The following is an 18,388-nucleotide window of genomic DNA, read 5'->3' on the forward strand; positions in this document are numbered from 1 at the left end:
GAATCAAAATCTTCAAAAAAAAAAAAGCAATCAAATTAGGACTCTGAATACAATGGGACTGTTGTCAATTGATTCACCATGTCGGTTAATGGCAGTAGAGGGGAAAAGACTTCTTTAGTAATTAATTACACTCAAATATATATGTGGCTATATAATTTTTCAAAATATTATTTTACACTGCATTTGAAATAAATATATGTGTTAAAAATGAATATATTTTATAGTATTTTTATATTTAATTACAATGAGGTTTTATTTTCTTTTAACTTACACTTAAGCTTTAGGATTTACATTAGTTACAGAGATGCCTTTCTGACAATTGTTCATAAACAAAATTCTAGGTAAAATAATAATTTTTCAATTTAACTGTACTTAGAAAAATCATTATTTAAATATGCTCAATTGGAATCCTATTATAAAAATAGTTACTAAATAACTCTTCCCTAATTTATCTGTTTTGTATATTTTTATATCAGCATATTAGTTTTTCTGTAAATGTGGTTAACACAAGTCTTAACCTTTCACAGATATTGATTCAAAATCAGTGATTCATTTTTCTTATTCACTCTTTCTCAGTAAGGAAAGCTTTCATTTGTATTTACTAAAAGATATGTTGATATTATCTGAAAATATTGGCTGTTTTAGCAATTTCTCCAACATCCAGAAAATAGGGCCTGTGGCTTTAGCTGAACTTCTCCTTAGAGTCTTTTTTTTTTTTTTTTAATTTTTTTTTATCTTTTAATTATAGTTGATAACTTTATTTATTTATTTATTCATTTTAGAGAGGAGAGGGAGAGACAGAGAGAGAGAAGGGGGGAGGAGCTGGAAGCATCAACTCCCATATGTGCCTTGACCAGGCAAGCCCAGGGTTTCGAACCGGTGACCTCAGCATTTCCAGGTTGACGCTTTATCCACTGCGCCACCACAGGTCAGGCAGAGTCTTTTTTTTTTTAAACCAATTTTACACTACATCAGGCTGGTTTTCATTGAATTAATATTATACTGTTTTGGAACAATAAACTTTGTTTATATAATATATCTTTCTATGAAACAAATATTTTCTAAATATTTTAATTAAAGTCCCTTAAAACTAATTATAATTGTATAAATGTCCTATTTTCATTTGACTACTCACCAAATGTTTCATATTTAGAAATTCTCCCAACATTATGATTTGAAATTATAAATAAAGTCTATTAAAACTCCAGGATGCTCTGGAGTTTCTATATATATGCTTTAAAATATTTTTATATATTTATATTTTGAATTTTCTATATTCCTGGGCCTGATATTGATTTGATTTGTTTAGTCTTCTTTACAATTATTCTATCTACTTTTTCACAGTATTCCTTTAGGATCTAACAAGTTTAGAACAAAATAATTTTCTCTTTAATCTTTCCCAATTTAGTCACAAAACACATCACACCAACACCTTTCTCATTTACAAAGATTTAGAATCTAAAGAACAGAAGAGCCCTGGCCGGATAGCTCCGTTAGCCAGAGCTTTTTATCTCAAAGTACAGGAGTTGCTGGTGTGATTCTCTAGTCAGGGCAGATAGAGAAACAGATTGATGTTCCTGTTTCTGTCTCCTTTCCTCACTCTAAATTAATAAATAAAAATTAAAAAAATAAAGGAAAGAAAGAGATCACATTTTGGAGGATATTTAGAAATGACATAGTTCGAGAAATTCAAGAAAATCAACCAGTTCTAATGGAAATGTGTTTTTTTCTGAGTTTGCAACATTGAAACTTTTCTTGTGAAAGTTTTCTGTCATTATAGGGTTCAGTTGTTTTTGTATTATTGGAAAATATTTACAGAGTTCCTAATCTGTCCATCACAGAGACATCAGAACAGAAATGTGGGAAAGTCATGTTATATAATTTTGTGTTTTTTTGTGGCAGAGAGAGTCAGAGAGAGGGACAGACAGACAGGAAGGGAGAGAGATGAGAAACATCAATTCTTCATTGCAGTTCCTTCATTGTTCATTGATTGATTTCTCATATGTGCCTTCATGAAGGGGGGGGGGGTGGCTACAGCAGACGTAGTGACACCTTGCTTGAGCCAGCAACCTTGGGTCCATGCTGGTGAGCCTTGCTCAAACCCAATAAGCCTGCGCTCAAGCTGGTGACTTCAGGGTCTCGAACCTGGGTCCTCCACGTCCCAGTCCAATACTCTATCCACTGCGCCACCGCCTGGTCAGGCTATAATTCTTTACTTAAAAAATAATAATAATCCATGTGTTTTTAGTCATAGGAGTGTTAGATTCCTGGGCATCTAGATCAAGAAGCATCCTATGATATTCTTTGTTCTGTTGACCTCTGTTAATCCCAGAATTGAAATAGTTGAATGAGAGGGTTAAAAACCCGAGTTTCCTTATTTTGTTGTATGCTTAAAGAAAACCGTTGTTAAATTAGCATAGTTCTTCTTGTGGGGTAAAGGGGGGTGGTGGAATACAGACCTAAAATAAAATATCTTTTAAGAATTAAGACTACTAGCCTGACCTGTGGTGGCGCAGTGGATAAAACATCAACCTGGAATGCTGAGGTCGCCGGTTCGAAACCCTGGACTTGCCCAGTCAAGGCACAAATGGGAGTTGATGCTTCCTGTTCTTGCCCCCTTCTCTCTCTCTCTTTCTCTCTCTCCCCTTCCTAAAATGAATAAATAAACATCTAAAAAATAATTAAGACTATTTTGAATTATTGAAGTTTTCCTTAGCATTCAACTATAGTATATAGTTATATTGGGAAGATGTCAATGAGCAAAAACCCTCATCTATCAGAATAATAATTCAGTGAGCATCATCTAAAATAGATTAATCAAAGCAGAACAATAGAACGATTTTGTTTAGAAAATAGAGATAAATGCTAAAAGAAATTTGCTCTTGTATAAAAAAAAAGAAAAGAAAAAAATTATTGACCCTGGGACAGAGGTGGGAATAGAGATGAACAGAGGGGACAAAATTTTCATTGATTAAAAAAAAAGGCTTAGCACTATTTATATTTTCAAACCTGTTTATATATACTACTTTCATAAAAAAATAAAATTGCCCTGGCCGTTTGTCTCAGTGGAGTAGCATCAGCCCAGCATGTGGATGTCCCAGGTTTGATTCCCTGTCAGGGCACACAAGAGAAACACCCATCTGCTTCTTCACCCCACCCCTCTCACTTCTCTCTCTCTCTCTTTCTCTCCTGCAGCCATTGCTTGATTGGAGTGAGTTGGCCGCAGGTGCTGAGAATGGCTCCATGGCCTGTTCCTAGGGCACTAAGAAGAGCTCCATTACTGAGCAACAAAGCAACACCCCAAATGGGCAGAGCATGGTCCCCTAGTGGGCTTGCCGGTGGATCCTGGTTGGGGCACATATGGGAGTCTGTCTCTCTGCCTCCCCTTCTCTCACTGAATGAATTAAAACAAACAAACAAATAAATAAATAAATAAATTTATTTTAAATTATATAAAATTTATATAATACCTTAAGGTTTTCCTGAAACATTCATATATTTCCAATCATTCTCTTCCCTTGAGATTTTTATTTTATAATATTAAGATCTAAGTTCCATGAAAAAAACTAAGTCCCAGAATAAATCAGAAATTGATAAAATAGTGGTTAATAATATTGATTATTGAGTATTTTAAGACTATGGATTCCTAGACATTTGTATTTATGAAAGTACATATTTTATTTTTACTTATAAATAAATATACTTTATGTTTAAAAAATAAATTATGTTAAAGGTTATACCAACCTGAGTGACTGTATCTGCTTTTTAACATCATAACTTTGGTTTCAGCTGTGGGATCATTTTCAAATGAAAATTCTTCTGTTTCATCATTTTCAAATACATTAATTTCCTCCAGTATCTTTTTGGGAACTGACATTTTTTTTTCCTTCTGGAAGTTCCAAGGGTTGTCAAGATTATATAAGAAATTTTTAAAATATGGTAAGGTATCAGAATCATCTGTTTTCTCTAAAGATCCTTCCTTGTCGAATTGACCTTCAGTTTCCATAATTTCTATTATTTTTATTTCTTGTTCCTTATCAGGGTCAAATCCATTTGTTGGGTGTTCATGTTTATCTCCTTTACCTCCTTCTTCATTTTTTCCATTATATGTTGTAATTTTATCTTCATTGGCATATGCTAAGCCTAGCATACTAAAACCAAAATCAAACCAACTTGATTTGAGAGTTGAGTTATCATTAGTGATTGTGTCTTCCTTTTCTGATAATATTTCTGTACATGGAACTGTGGGTTCTTCCTCAGATGATACGGTATTAGGGACATCTTGTAGTGGTGGGCTGCTTTCTTTGGACAGTAATTCAAGCTCTGTATTCTCTCCCCCCAAACCTAAATAATTTGTAAATCCACTGCTAAACCAACCAGTTTGAGGATTGAGAATGTGATCTGACTCAGATGCTTCTAATTGTTTCTTTGGCACTAAACTGAATTCGGATTCAGATCTTTGTGTATGTTCTGTTTGGGGCTCACCATTATTTAATTCTTCTAGGTCATTCTCATCTTCTACTCCTATTTTTCTACTTTGAAATGAGCTTTCTTGTTCAATAACTGATTCAAAAGTCATCCCTTCAGCTTGTTCCCTTCCAAATCCAAACCATCCTTTCACTTCAGACACAGCTGAGGATGGTGGGACATAATCCACCTTTGGAATAGGATCCCATTTCACACTTCCAGCTTCTACTCCTTCCCAATTTTTTGAGTCACTAGTTTTACTGATATCGTCAGGAGCCTCTGGTGATAGAAATTCATCTTCATACCAAGTATTTTCAGAAGCTGAGTAAAATCCAGGTTCTATCTGAAAATCACTTTCATCCACACTAGATTTTTGGTCTTTATCTTCTTCATATGGATATATATTTTCACCATCATCACTATGTAACTCACTGTTTTCATTTTCAAATGTGTAGCTTACTCCAAGCAGACAAAGAAAATCAGATTCCTAAAAGAAAAAAAAGTTTAATTGACATAAATATACTAAAATCCCTTTGTTTCTCCCTAAATTATTTTAAATGGATGACTGATTTTTCCAAGACAACCCAGCTAGCTCAATAGCAGAGCAAAAACTATAATCAGATCTCCTAATCTCAGACACTTTCAGTTGGATCACAACTGACTGATTCCTCATATTAATGATATAAACTTAAATGAAAATCAGTTTATAATAGGATTTCTTTGTTATCAAATAGTTGAAGAATTTGAGAAGCAGAGACAAGTCTTTGAGTGTATTCTGTATATAAAGTGATGAAAAGGCATACATGTCCATGAAATCTTGTTCCTCCTAAGAGGGCACCACATGTGGCTGTGTGGTAATTTGAGGGAGTTTCACAGCATGAAGTCACAGCTCAGACAGACCAGAGAACAGAGTCTTCGTGAAGGCATAGATAAAAGTTGCACTAAGACATTTAGACGTCTTTTATTAAGATATTACATATATAACCAATACAAGTAGGGATGCCCTTTCTCATCTCACAGAACAACCAAATCATCAAGAAGAAAAATGGAAAGCTATTTTTTTTTAATCTGAAGGTAAATAACTGATACATACTGCTGTTTGGATAGCACCACTATAAAATGAGAATAATGTTTAGAATTATTAAAAATAAACTTCAGAATTATAATTTTATAGTATGTTTTTGGCACTGCAATATAGTGATTAAGAACAGAGTTCAGAGTCAAACTTTCTGGGTCCAAGTATTGACTCTGCTGTGACCTCTCTATGCCTCAGTCTTGTCATCAGTACCTACCATAGAGGTGTGTTTTGATGATTAAATGAATCAAGTGCTTAGTATTTTTAACTATTTCTAATATACACTAGCCTAACATAGATCAAGGTTACATTACCCCAGATGAGGCGGTAATACAAGGGTTTATCACAGTGGTTCTCAAAGTGTGCGCCCTAGAAGATTTCTAGGTGTGCCCTATAGTATTCCAGAGAAATACGGAGTTTAGATTTTGGGGGGACAGAGGTGTGGGGAATTGGCTGTAAGCTGACAGTTTACCCAACCCTCCACCTCACTTGCCTGATTAGGTTTAGGTTGCAAAAGGCTGTTAAGCTATGGTGCTGGATTTTTTTTTTTTTTTAATTTATTTTTTTTTAGTTGTTTACAGAGGCAGAGATAGACAGGGACAGACAGGAATGGAGAGAGATGAGAAGCATCAATCATCAGTTTCTCATTGCGCGTTGCGACTTCTTAGTTGTTCATTGATTGCTTTCTCACATGTGCCTTGAGCGCGGGCCTTCAGCAGACTGAGTAACCCCCTGCTGGAGCCAGCGACCTTGGGTCCAAGCTGGTGAGCTCTTTGCTCAAGCCAGATGAGCCCGCACTCAAGCTGGCGACCTCGGGGTCTCGAACCTGGGTCCTTCCGCATCCCAGTCCGACGCTCTATCCACTGCGCCACCACCTGGTCAGGCCTGATGCTGGATTGTTTACACTACCCCCCATGTTCCCCAGAAAAACTGGAGGCAAGTTTCTTCTATCCTTTGTTTGGTGTAAAGTTAAGATGATATGTATGGTGGGGGTTTTCTGCACTTGCTAAAATTCTTGGGTTGCCTTGGAAATGTGATCAGAGACCATTGATTTGCTAATGGCCTCACTTTGCCCTATAAATAAAGCAAGATGAGGTTTTTGGGTGTGCTTTGTTCTTGCTAGCAGCAATTACAGGGCCCTCCCGATCCCATATTTTCTTAATTCTGTACTGTTCCCACTCAGGATCTGGAATTACTAGCTGTGCTGGTTCACGGCATGTGCCCAGATATAAAAATAAATATAGTTACTCTATTATACCATTTCATTAAGGAAACACCACTCTTTATGTTAACACATCATTATATTATTTTTAGATAAATACACCCAAATAAAATGGATAGATTTCTCAAAAAGAAGCGTGATATTGAAGAATCTGATTCTAGAAGTGAGCAAAAGTTAAGGGTAAATAAAATAGGACTTGAAGGCTGATGGGCAGAATTTAATTTATAGCATTTTCCATCACTTAACACTGAACAATATTATTGGATTGGAAACCCATTCATGGAAGCTTCAACTGATTTTGGTTTAACATTAACAGAAGAAGCCCTGGCCGGTTGGCTCAGTGGTAGAGCATTGACCTGGAGTGCAGGAGTCTCGGGTTCGATTCCCAGTTAAGGCACACAGGAGAGGCACCCATCTGCTTCTCCACCCCTCCCCCTCTCCTTCCTCTCTGTCTCTCTCTTCCCCTCCCACAGCCGAGGTTCCATTGGAGCAAAGATGGCCTGGGCGCTGAGGATGGCTCTGTGGCCTCTGCCTCAGGCACTAGAATGGCTCTTGATGCAACGGAGTGACGCCCCAGATGGGCAGAGCATCGCCCCCGGGTGGGCATGCCAGGTGGATCCCTTTTGGCCGCATGCGGGAGTCTGTCTGACTGCCTCCCCGTTTCCAGCTTCGGAAAAATGAAAAAAAAAAAAAACCAGAAGAAGAAGAACTGGCAGCTACATCCACTGATCGTGGATTGATGATTAAACATAAGAAATTGTCTCTTGAAGCCTTTTGGATTTCTATAAAAAAAGAATATGTGGCAATATCTAAAAAAGCTTTGAACATTTTACTACAATTTTCAACATCCTATTTATGTAAATTAGGATTTTCTACCCTCAACATAATTAAGAGTAAAATGAGAGGAATTCTTCAATGTACTGACAAGGAAATGAGAGTTTGTCTTTCAAATATATGCCCAAACATTGAAGAAATTGCTAGGACACATCAAGCTCATGTTCCTCATAAACACAAGAATGAAAAAGCTTAACACATTCGTGCCGGGACCTGCCAAATTTACTAAATCTTTTTTTTTTTTTTTTAATATTTATTCATTTTAGAGAGGAGAGAGAGAGAGACTGAGAGAGAGAGAAGGGAGGATGGGAGGGGCAGGAAGCATCAACTCCCATACGTGCCTTGACCAGGCAAGCCCAGGGTTTGGAACCGGAGTCTTCGGCTTTCCAGGCCGAAGCTTTATCCACTGCGCCAGCACAGGTCGGGCAAATTTACTAAATCTTACTAAGAATGTATCTCTATATATAAAAAGATAACTTTTATTGTTTTTTTTTTATTTTTAACCCCTCTTTTTTACAAATTCGAAAGAGCATAACTCAAAAAATGTAACATAAAAGTGTTTTTTAATGTCAGAATAAATTTAATTTTGTCGTATTTATTTCATTTAATTACCATAAAAGCACACTTGGACTTTATATTTTTTTCTTTAATATTTGACTTAATTATTATAACACATTTCTCAGAAATTCGTATATAGTGTGCCTACAATTATTTGTAGAATTTTAAATGCGCCCCAACTTCAAAAAGTTTGAGAACCACTGGTTTATCGGGACAACTCTGACAGGACATCCAGCTTCCGAATTCTTTATCCAGTGAACTGAGACCTTTATTGCAACTGCATCACAATTCAGCTTCTCTATCTGCCCAGCCTTTCTTTTCCTTTGTTCCTTCACAGATGCTATTCCCAAGAAAACTACCCAGTAAAATTCTTGGATGCAAAGGTCCATATCAGCCTGACCTGTGGTGGTGCAGTGGATAAAGTGTCGACCTGAAATGCTGAGGTAGCTGGTTTGAAAACCTGGGCTTGCCAGGTCAAGGCACATATGGGAGTTGATGCTTCCTGCTCCTCCCCCCTTTTCTCTCTTTCTCTCTCTCTCACTCTCCCTCTTCTCTCAAAAGTGAATAAAGGAAAACAAAAAATAAAACAACAAAAACAAAACAAAGGTCCATTTCAGAGTCTATTTCCTAGGAAACTTGACCTACAATTTGAGGCATCTGTATGTTTACTATAACGCTGCACTGTGCTGGAATTCTACAGTAAACAATAGAATAAAAGGTAATTAGAGATTGTGATAAATGCTATGGAGGAAATACAAGGAAGCTGTGACTAAGAAGGAGTAATTCTGTGAGAATCATCATGGAAGGCCTCTCTGAGTACTGATATTTAAACTGTGACCTAAGGGATACAAAGGAACTAGCCAAGTGAAGAACTTGTGAAAAGCATTCTGACTAGAGGGAATAGCCCGTTTGGATCTCTGGGATGGGAAAAAGCTTGGCATATTGTAAGAACAATCAACAGCACAGTGAGTGAGGGGAGAGTGGCATAAAATAAGAGCAGCAAGGGGCAAGGTGGGGGCAGGGGCAAGAGAGATCATGTAGAACCAGGGTAAGAAGTCAGGGCTTAATTCTAGGTTCAGTGGAAAGGCTTTAAACCAATGTAATGACATGATCTGATCTGATTTTTTTTTTTAACTGTTCTTTTTTTAATGAGATTTTTGCTGTTTGAAGAATGGATTGGGAGAGGGCAAAAGTTGGGGAAAGAAGTTCATTTAGAAGGCAATTGTATTCTAATTAAGAGATGATGCCTTAAACTAGGGCTAAGGGGAGAGTGAAAATAAGAAGACAATATACTCCAGATGTATTTTGGAGATACAACTAATAGGATCAGTAACTATACAGTAAATGGACAGTTAATCCCAGAATTTGTGCTGAGAAGGAGCCAGATAATAGACAGCTTGCCTAACTAGGCAGAATCACTGCACAGTGATCTCATGACAGGTTAATTGGTTTAACCTGATCTGAACTAAATGGCCTAATCAAATTCACATATTGAAAAGTCACTTTTTTATTCCCTTTCTCATTATCAAGCCCAACATTATCATGCTCATTTAAAACTACAACAAAAAAATAAGTTGTACAGATATGATATCTAGAGACTATTAACCTAAAAACACAAGGCCTTTCAAAGTGAGAGACAACAAGCATGTATTTGGGATAAAAAAGAATAGTTATTCAGGAATCACTTATTCAGGCAGAAACCCAAATAGTGTTCAGATTAGGAGACAATGGCAGGGTATTTATGAGAAAGGGAAGGGGAACAATTATGGCAATAGGAGGAAGGCATTTCTATTGGTGTAGATAAGCTAATATAGTAATGCTAATTCTAAACAATGTTTTTAATTTTTAGTCCTGTGGTCATAATATCTTCTCTCTTGTTATCCTTCGGACACAATGTTACTTTAGGCCCCATCCAAAAGTTATTTTGCACTGTTTTAATATTCTAAAGGTTTGAGGCATTTCAAAATGGCTCCACTTAGGTCCTGGTTAGGTGGTTAAGTGGATAGAGCATTACCCCAACACACTGAGGCTGCAGATTTGATTCCTGCTCAGGGCACATACAAGAAGCAATCAGTGAGTTCACAACTAAGTGGAACAATGAATTGGTGTTTCTCTCTCTCTCCCAAATCAATGGAAAAATTAAAAAGAAATAAAGACATTTTTTAAAATGGCTAGATTTGTATTATTTTTCTTAACAAGAGTGTGATGGGAAATAAATTTTGATCATGTAAAATAACATTAGTAATAATATCTAACACATATCACTTACTAAAGTGCAGTTCTATGTATGTTTTTTTTAGAAAGGTATTTTTTCTTTTTTTTTAATTTTATTTATTCATTTTAGAGAATTTTATTTCTCATTTTAGAGAAAAGAGAGAAACAGAGAGAGAGAGAGAAGAGGGGAGGAACAGGAAGCATCAACTCCCATATGTGCCTTGACTGAGCAAGCCAGGGTTTTGAACCAGCGACCTCAGTGTCCCAGGTTGACGCCTTAACCACTGTGCCACCACAGGCCAGACTATGTATGTCCTATGCTTACATTTTCCTCAAAATATTGTAATCATCATCCTTATTTTACAGATGAGAAAATTAAGGCCCACAAGATCACAAAGCTACTTGTTAGAACTTGAACTCACTCCACCCCAAGAATCCATGCTCTTAACAACTATAGCCTAGAGCTTGTCTGTTACTGTATTTCCCCATGTATAAGACATTTCCATGTATAAGACTCATCTTAATTTGGGGGCCGGAAATTTGAAAAAATATATATTACATAAAGCTACTGAACTCAAGTTTTATTCATCACAAAACTCATACAACTCCTCAACACTGTCACAACTCCCATCCATTAGTTTGTCCTCATCTGGGTCTGATGATGAATCACTGTCTTCAACAATATGCGCAAAAACAAGTGTTAAAAAGTGGGAAATGCAAGTAAAAAAATCTACAACTACTGTATAAGATGCACCCAGTTTTTAGATTCCAAATTTTTTTGGGGGAAAGGTGCGTCTTACACATGGGGAAATTCAGTAATTTTTCAGAAAGCAAAAGCTTTGCCTGTCATCAACTTTGTCTTACCTAATTTTATCCACATAATCAAACTATTCTAAAGTGAGTTCTCAGGTCAACTATTTTATGTATTCACTATTCAAAATATATAACTGTAGGAACCCGCCTTACCCTGAAGGTTGCATGAGAGGTTGCATAAGGAACAAGGAACTTAGAGCTGACCCAGCCCCCAAATCCTGTTTATCTAGATTTGTAACAGTTTTAACAGTTTTAAAACTTTTCCACTGCCTGCCCTATGTTACTATGCCATGTGACTTCTCCCCCCGCCAATAGCTAATAGCCAAGTCTGCTTTTGGAAACTGCTTGCTTGCTCAGCCTATATAAGACCTAGTTTGTAAGCGTTTGGGCACGGCTCTCATCTGCGAATTTTTAAGAGTATAATGTCCCTGAGACACCCGAGAGTCCGCCCCTGTGCAGGTTAAAAGCTTGGCCAATAAATTTTCCATCTAAATTCCTGAAAGTCTCCGACATCTGTTTTCTACCCCGGTGGATGCTACATTTTGGGGGCTCGTCCGGGATCCCCTTCAGTGGGACCTTTGGTCGGAGGCCAGAAGAACAGCTCGAGCTGGGTAAGTTTTGCTGGGGATCCCATGTAGTCTGTTTCTGGCTCCGGAGTATTTGCAGCCTGTGGCGGTAGACAGGACGCTGTCAGAAACCCGCCCAGGCACTCAGGGGAAAGGGCAGGACGCTGCTCCCTGAGTTATCTGTATCAGTAAAAAGGTGACCGGTCACATTAGGAATTTCTGCGCTGCACTGCGGTTTGGCTGTGTGCGAATGCCTGAGTCGAATGTAAGACAGGTGAGAGGAAGAAATCTGAATGAAAAACTTGCTTGCATGTGTTTAAGTCTGTTTATATATTTTTTTAGTATTGTTGTTCTTGTGTGGGTTTTCATTGAGAAAGTAGAAAAGAAGAGGATTCAAATTGAGAAACAAAAAAATGGGACAAGAGTCTGTACCCGGTTCTCCACTAGAGTGCCTGCTAAAAAGTTTCTCTGATTTTCAGAAAAGAGCACAAGGGTACAGGGGACCACCTCCAGACCAAGAGACCCTGCAGACCCTAAGTCAGTTAGAATGGTCCGCCTTCAACGTAGGATGGCCCACTGAGGGAACTTTTGATCTCCCTATAGTGTTTGCTGTTCGAGCTATTATCTACCAGGTGCCCCACCTGGACCAACAATTATATATTGATGTGTGGGTTGATATTACTACTGAGAAGCCTGGGTATATCAGAAAGTATCTAAAGAAGGGCAAGAGAGAGAGAAGGGGAATATGTGTTACCGCAAGTAACCGGAGGACAAAAAAAAGCAGGAAGGAAGTAAAAGAGAGAACCAACCCCCCAAAGCAGTCTAATGTACAGTCATCTAGAATTTACCCTGTCTTGCTGAGGATCCCTTAGACCCAGTAAACTTCCCTCCTCCCTATCGGAGACAGGACAAACCTGATTCCACACAGCAGAAAAAAAATAGATTTTTGAGTCCACCACACACCCGAGGAGGGTCAAGCTATTTGGCTCCTCTTCCTCAGGCGGGAGCTGCTGCCATTTTGGCTCCTCCTCAGGCAGGAGCAGCTGCCATTTTGCCTCCTCCTCAGGCAAAAGCCACTGCCATTTTGGCTCCTCCACAGGCGGGAGCAGCTGCCATTTTGGCTCCTCCTCAGGCAGGAGCCACTGCCATTTTGCCTCTTAAGGAAGCACCTCCATCACTAAAAGCCGGCCCAAGGGCCCCCTCTCATATAATTTATGTGCCTTTCTCCACTAGTGACCTCTATAATTGGAAGCACCAAATCCCTCATTCTCAGAAAAACCTCAATGATTAATCTCCTTACTTGAGACTGTTTTTAGAACCCATCAACTGACATGGGATGATTGTCAACAGCTTTTGCAGACTTTGTTCACCACAGAGGAAAGAAACCACATAAGCCAGGAATCAGAAAAGGCTTTCCTAGAGGATGGGGGAACAGAAAGGGAAATAGGGGATGTCCTCCCTAGACAACCACCAAACTGGGACCCCAATGTTAGCAGGGGAAGGGAGGCACTCTCTCAGTATCACCAGGCTCTACTGCGGGGACTGAAGGCAGCAGCCAGGAAGCCTACTAATTTTAGTAAGGTAAGTGAGGTTATCCAGGGACAGGAAGATTCCCCTGCTGCATTTTTAGAGTGGCTAATGGAGGCCTACCGGGATTATACCCCTATAGATTCAGAGGCTGAAGAAAATCGCAGGTTAGTGAATATAGCTTTTGTGACACAAGAAGCATCAGACATTAGGAAGAAGCTTCAAAAGTTAGAGGGATTTGAAGGAGAAAATAGAAGTAAGCTGTTAGAAATAGCTCAGAAAGTATATGTAAATAGGGATGACCCGGAATTAGAAAAAGCGGCTGTCCAAATCCTCCTTGCTGCTAACAGCTCTGAAAGAAAGGGAAAAGAAGGGCAGCAACATCAAGGTAAGGGGAGAGGCCCACCGCAGAGGCAACTAGACAAGGACCAGTGTGCATACTGCAAAGAGAAGGGACACTGGAAGAAGGACTGCCCTAAACGGCGGGCTGAAAGGCCCAACCGGGAATCACAGGTACTGCTCCAATTGGACTGATGGGGCCAGGGCTTTATCCCTGTTGGCTCCCAGGAGCCCATGGTCACCTTAGCAGTCGAAGGAAAGCCTACTAGCTTCCTGGTCAACACAGGAGCCACATATTCAGTCTTAAAGAGTCCACAAGGAAAAATACAAAAAGAAACCATGAAGGTAGTCAAGGTAACAGAAAAAGCAGTATCCTACCCATGGGCCACTGCTAGGATAACTGATCTAGGCCGCAGCACCATCACCCACTCATTTCTAGTCATTCCAGATTGTCCTTACCCACTCCTAGGTCGAGACCTCTTACAGAAGCTTCATGCCACGATCACCTTCAAACAAGAAGACAGTGGCCGGGAAAAAGGAAGCCTAGAGGTAACGATGCCCATATCAGAAGAATACTTGATAGTGGCCCTCCAGGGAGGTAAGGACAAATCTATCGGGGTCTCAGAGGAAATAAGGCAAAAGGCACTCGGAGTGTGGGCTGAAGCCAACCCACCAGGCCTAGTCGCCCATCAGCCACCTGTTATAGTGCAGCTGTTAAGCACCGCTAGCCCTGTGCGGGTGAAGCAATATCCCGTTCCAGCGCAGGCCAAGCAGTGTATAGCACAACATTTAAAGCGGCTGTTAGTAGCAGGCATCCTCTGGGAGTGTCAGTCTGCCTGGAACACGCCTTTGTTACCGGTTCAAAAACCTGGGACCCAGGACTATCGCCCGGTATAAGACCTGCGGGAAGTCAATGCCCAGGTAGAGACTATACACCCCACAGTGCCAAACCCCTATACCCTGTTGAGCTCATTGCCCCCTACGCATACATATTATTCAGTATTGGACTTGAAGGATGCTTTCTTCTGCATCCCACTAGCCCCCAGAAGCCAAGACATATTTGCTTTTGAATGGAATGATCCAGAAAATGGACTAGTGGGACAGTATACTTAGACCAGGCTTCCCCAAGGGTACAAGAATTCTCTCACTATCTTTAATGAAGCTCTGAGCAAAGACTTGCAGGGGTTCCGAGCTGACCACCCATCAGTTGTACTGCTACAGTATGTGGATGACCTCCTCATCGCTGTAGCCGAAGAAGAGCAATGCAGGACGGCCACCTTGGATCTACTCCAGGATCTCCAGCAGATGGGATATCGAGTCTCTGCCAAGAAGGCCCAGATTGTCACCCAAACTGTAAGTTACTTGGGGTATAACTTACAAGGGGGACAAAGGACATTATCCAGCCAAAGTATTCAGACTGTGTTGCAGATCCCAGAACCCAATAACAAAAGGCAAGTGCGGGAATTTCTGGGTGCAGTAGGATATTGCAGACTCTGGATATTAGGATTTGCAGAGCTGGCCAGGCCCCTCCACGAATTAACACGGGGCAAAGAAGAACAGTTTATTTGGACAGACAAGAAAAGGAAGGCTTTCCAGGCACTGAAGGAAGCCCTAGTAGCTGCCCCGGCATTGGTGCTACCAGATATGGCCAAACCTTTCCAGTTGTACATTGCTGAGAAGGGAGGGGTAGCCTTGGGAATCCTCAGCCAAGAGCTTGGGCCATGAAAGAGGCCTGTAGCATACCTATCCAGGAAGCTAGTCCCCGTAGCGTCTGGCTGGCCAACCTGTTTGAGGGCACTTGCTGCTACCTCAATCCTAGTTAAGGAGGCCAACAAGCTGACATTGGGTCAGGACATCCAGGTTATTGGAGAGCACTATCTAGAACAAGTGCTGCATACCCCACCAAATAGGTGGCTCTCCAATGCACAACTGACGCATTACCAAGCACAGTTATTGAATCCCCCGGCAGTGCATTTCTTGAACACGGCAGCCTTAAATCCTTTCACCTTGCTACCGTTGCCAGACCCATCAGTGGTCCAAGACTGCAGACAGATATTGCACACTGTCACAGGGGCCAGACCGGACCTTCAGGACCAGGCCTATGAGAAGGCAGACCTCACGCTGTTCACTGATGGAAGCAGTTATGTCCGAGATGGACAAAGATATGCAGGAGCAGCCGTAACTACACAGGACAGTGTCTTATGGCAGAGAGCATTACCAAAAGGTACGTCTGTGCAGCAAACAGAGTTAATTGGACTTACACAGGCCCTCCAGATAGCTGAGGGCAAAGTGGCCAACATTTACACGGACAGCAGATACGCCTTTGCCAATGCTCACATTCACGGTGCCATTTACAAAGAAAGAGCCTTGCTAACAGCAGGGGGAAAGGAAATTAAGAATAAGACTGAGATCTTAGCCCTGCTGATGCCATTTGTCTTCCCTCTAAAGCAGCCATAATTCATTGCAAAGAACATCAAAAAGGGGACTCTCCAATTGTTCAAGGAAACCGTTTTTCTGACATTGCTGCTAGAGAAGCTGCGGAAGAAGGGACTGCAGACATTCTTCCGCTCTTGCCTCAACCCTTGCTGCCTCCAGACCCTAAATATACTCCTGAAGAAGAGCAGGAAGTAAAGCAATTAGGGGGTGAAAGAAATAAGCAGGGGTGGATAGAACTTCCTGACACCAGACTCTACCTACCCCAAGGAATAATAGGAGAAATTGCAAAGGAAATCCACACAAGTTCCCACTTAGGGCAAAATAAGATGGAACAACTAATTAAGAAGTACTATAGGGGACCTCAGATTAGGAATATAGTGCAATTTATAGTTTCTAGATGTAAGGCTTGTGCTAAGGTCAATACTATAAACAAGAAGCTTCCCCCTTTAGTTAGATATAGGGGAAAGTGCCCAGGAGAGTTACTGGAAATAGATTTCACAGAAATGACTCCAGGAAAGGCAGGATTTAAGTATCTACTTGTGCTAATAGACACTTTTACAGGATGTACAGAAACCTTTCCCACTAAAGGTGAAACTGCTTCCATGGTTTGCAAGATCCTACTAAGAGAGATCATCCCTAGATATGGAATTCCCATAGCCGTAGGGTCTGATAATGGACCAGCCTTCATTTCTAAAATCTCTCAGGAATTAGCTAAAAGGTTAGGAATTAACTGGAAATTACATTGCATTTACAGGCCTCAGAGTTCTGGGCAAGTAGAAAGAATGAATAGGACCTTAAAAGAAACCTTAATCAAGTTAAAGGAGGAGACCGGCGAGAACTGGATAGAGTTACTCCCCTTCGCCTTGTTCCAGTTCAGAAGTACCCCATATGTCAACAAGTGGACTCCCTATGAGCTCATGTTTGGACAACCTACTCCATTAGTTCCCCAGCTCACTAGAGAGGAAATAGAGGTATCTAATCATAATTTCCTCAAGTCCCTACAGGCATTACAGCAGATCTGAGAGGAAATGCGAGAACTAAGGAGGGAAAGAGGAGCAGCTCAAGAAAGCAGCACCCAAGAACCTCCACCAGAGCCTGGACAATCGGTATGGATCCTTAATCATCGCAGGGGAAACCTCAAGCCAAGGTGGCAAGGGCCATTCCAGGTATTGCTCAGCACACCTTCTGCTGTTAGAATTGCTGAGAAGCCCTACTGGATCCACCTATCCCATGTGAAGCAGGCCCTGGAACCAGGAGAGAATAATAGGACATGGCGAGTGTGACGGGACCCCGATCAGCCTCTCAAGGTCACCTTCTCCAAGGAATAAGAACTCTAATATTTTATTGGACCAATAATCCTAAACAAGGTTTTAGGTTTCATCAAAAAAAGAATAGAAGTTGTTAAGCTCATGGTTCTTTCTCAGCCTTACACGCTCCTAGCAGGGGAAGAAAATGAGTCAAAGGTTTAACTCATGTCTAAGAAAAAGGGGGAAATGTAGGGACCCGCCTTACCCTGAAGGTTGCATGAGAGGTTGCATAAGGAACAAGGAACTTAGAGCTGACCCAGCCCCCAAATCCTGTTTATCTAGATTTGTAACAGTTTTAACAGTTTTAAAACTTTTCCACTGCCTGCCCTATGTTACTATGCCATGTGACTTCTCCCCCTGCCAATAGCTAATAGCCAAGTCTGCTTTTGGAAACTGCTTGCTTGCTCAGCCTATATAAGACCTAGATTGTAAGCGTTTTGGCGCGGCTCTCATCTGTGACTTTTTAAGAGTATAGTGTCCCTGAGACACCCGAGAGTCCGCCCCTGCACAGGTTAAAAGCTTGGCCAATAAATTTTTCATCTAAATTTCTGAAAGTCTCCGACATCTGTTTTGTATCCCGGTGGATGCTACAATAACCAATAGGCATTTATACTTCAGAAAACTATTTTAGCCAAGAAATTTTAAATTCAATTAATAACCATAATAAATTTACTCACCTTAGTTGGTATTTCAATCTCCTCAGATATAAACACCTCTTCGATCTGGACTGCATCTCTGGGAAAATATCCAAAATCCTTCCCTTTCTATCAAAATGAAGAACAAAGATAGCAAGGAAGAGTGATCAAAGCAATAAACTATTGAACCCAATTTTGCCCCATGTCCTTGGCTTTTATTTATTTCAAATCATAAATGTTAACTGGCTTTCATCTGGCATCTACAAGAAAGTGGGTGAGCCTGACCGGGTGGTGGTGTAGTGGATAGAGTGTCAGACCGGGATGCGGAAGACCCAGGTTTGAGACCCCAAGGTTGCCAGCTTGAGCGAGGGCTCATCTGGTTTGAGCAAAAGCTC

At 40.4% G+C, this 18,388-nt stretch overlaps 1 protein-coding gene across 7 annotated transcripts in view; it reads right to left on the reverse strand.

Annotated features, from left to right (window-relative positions):
• MIA2 (MIA SH3 domain ER export factor 2) overlaps window positions 1-18,388 on the reverse strand; it is a 135,987-nt gene that overhangs the window by 113,221 nt on the left and 4,378 nt on the right. For 6 of the 7 annotated variants that reach the window (XM_066277882.1, XM_066277881.1, XM_066277884.1 and 3 more), the window contains exons 3-4: window positions 18,036-18,122; window positions 3,745-4,954 (exon numbers count right to left, since the gene is read on the reverse strand). The exons of the other annotated variant lie outside the window; for it this stretch is intronic. In XM_066277882.1, the coding sequence (XP_066133979.1) occupies window positions 3,745-4,954; window positions 18,036-18,122 (1,297 nt within the window). The remainder of the gene's footprint in view (window positions 1-3,744; window positions 4,955-18,035; window positions 18,123-18,388) is intronic. 7 annotated transcript variants of the gene reach the window in all.

The sequence above is a fragment of the Saccopteryx bilineata genome, chromosome 4 (assembly GCF_036850765.1).
Source record: "Saccopteryx bilineata isolate mSacBil1 chromosome 4, mSacBil1_pri_phased_curated, whole genome shotgun sequence".
In the NCBI taxonomy this organism is placed as follows: Eukaryota; Metazoa; Chordata; class Mammalia; order Chiroptera; family Emballonuridae; genus Saccopteryx; species Saccopteryx bilineata.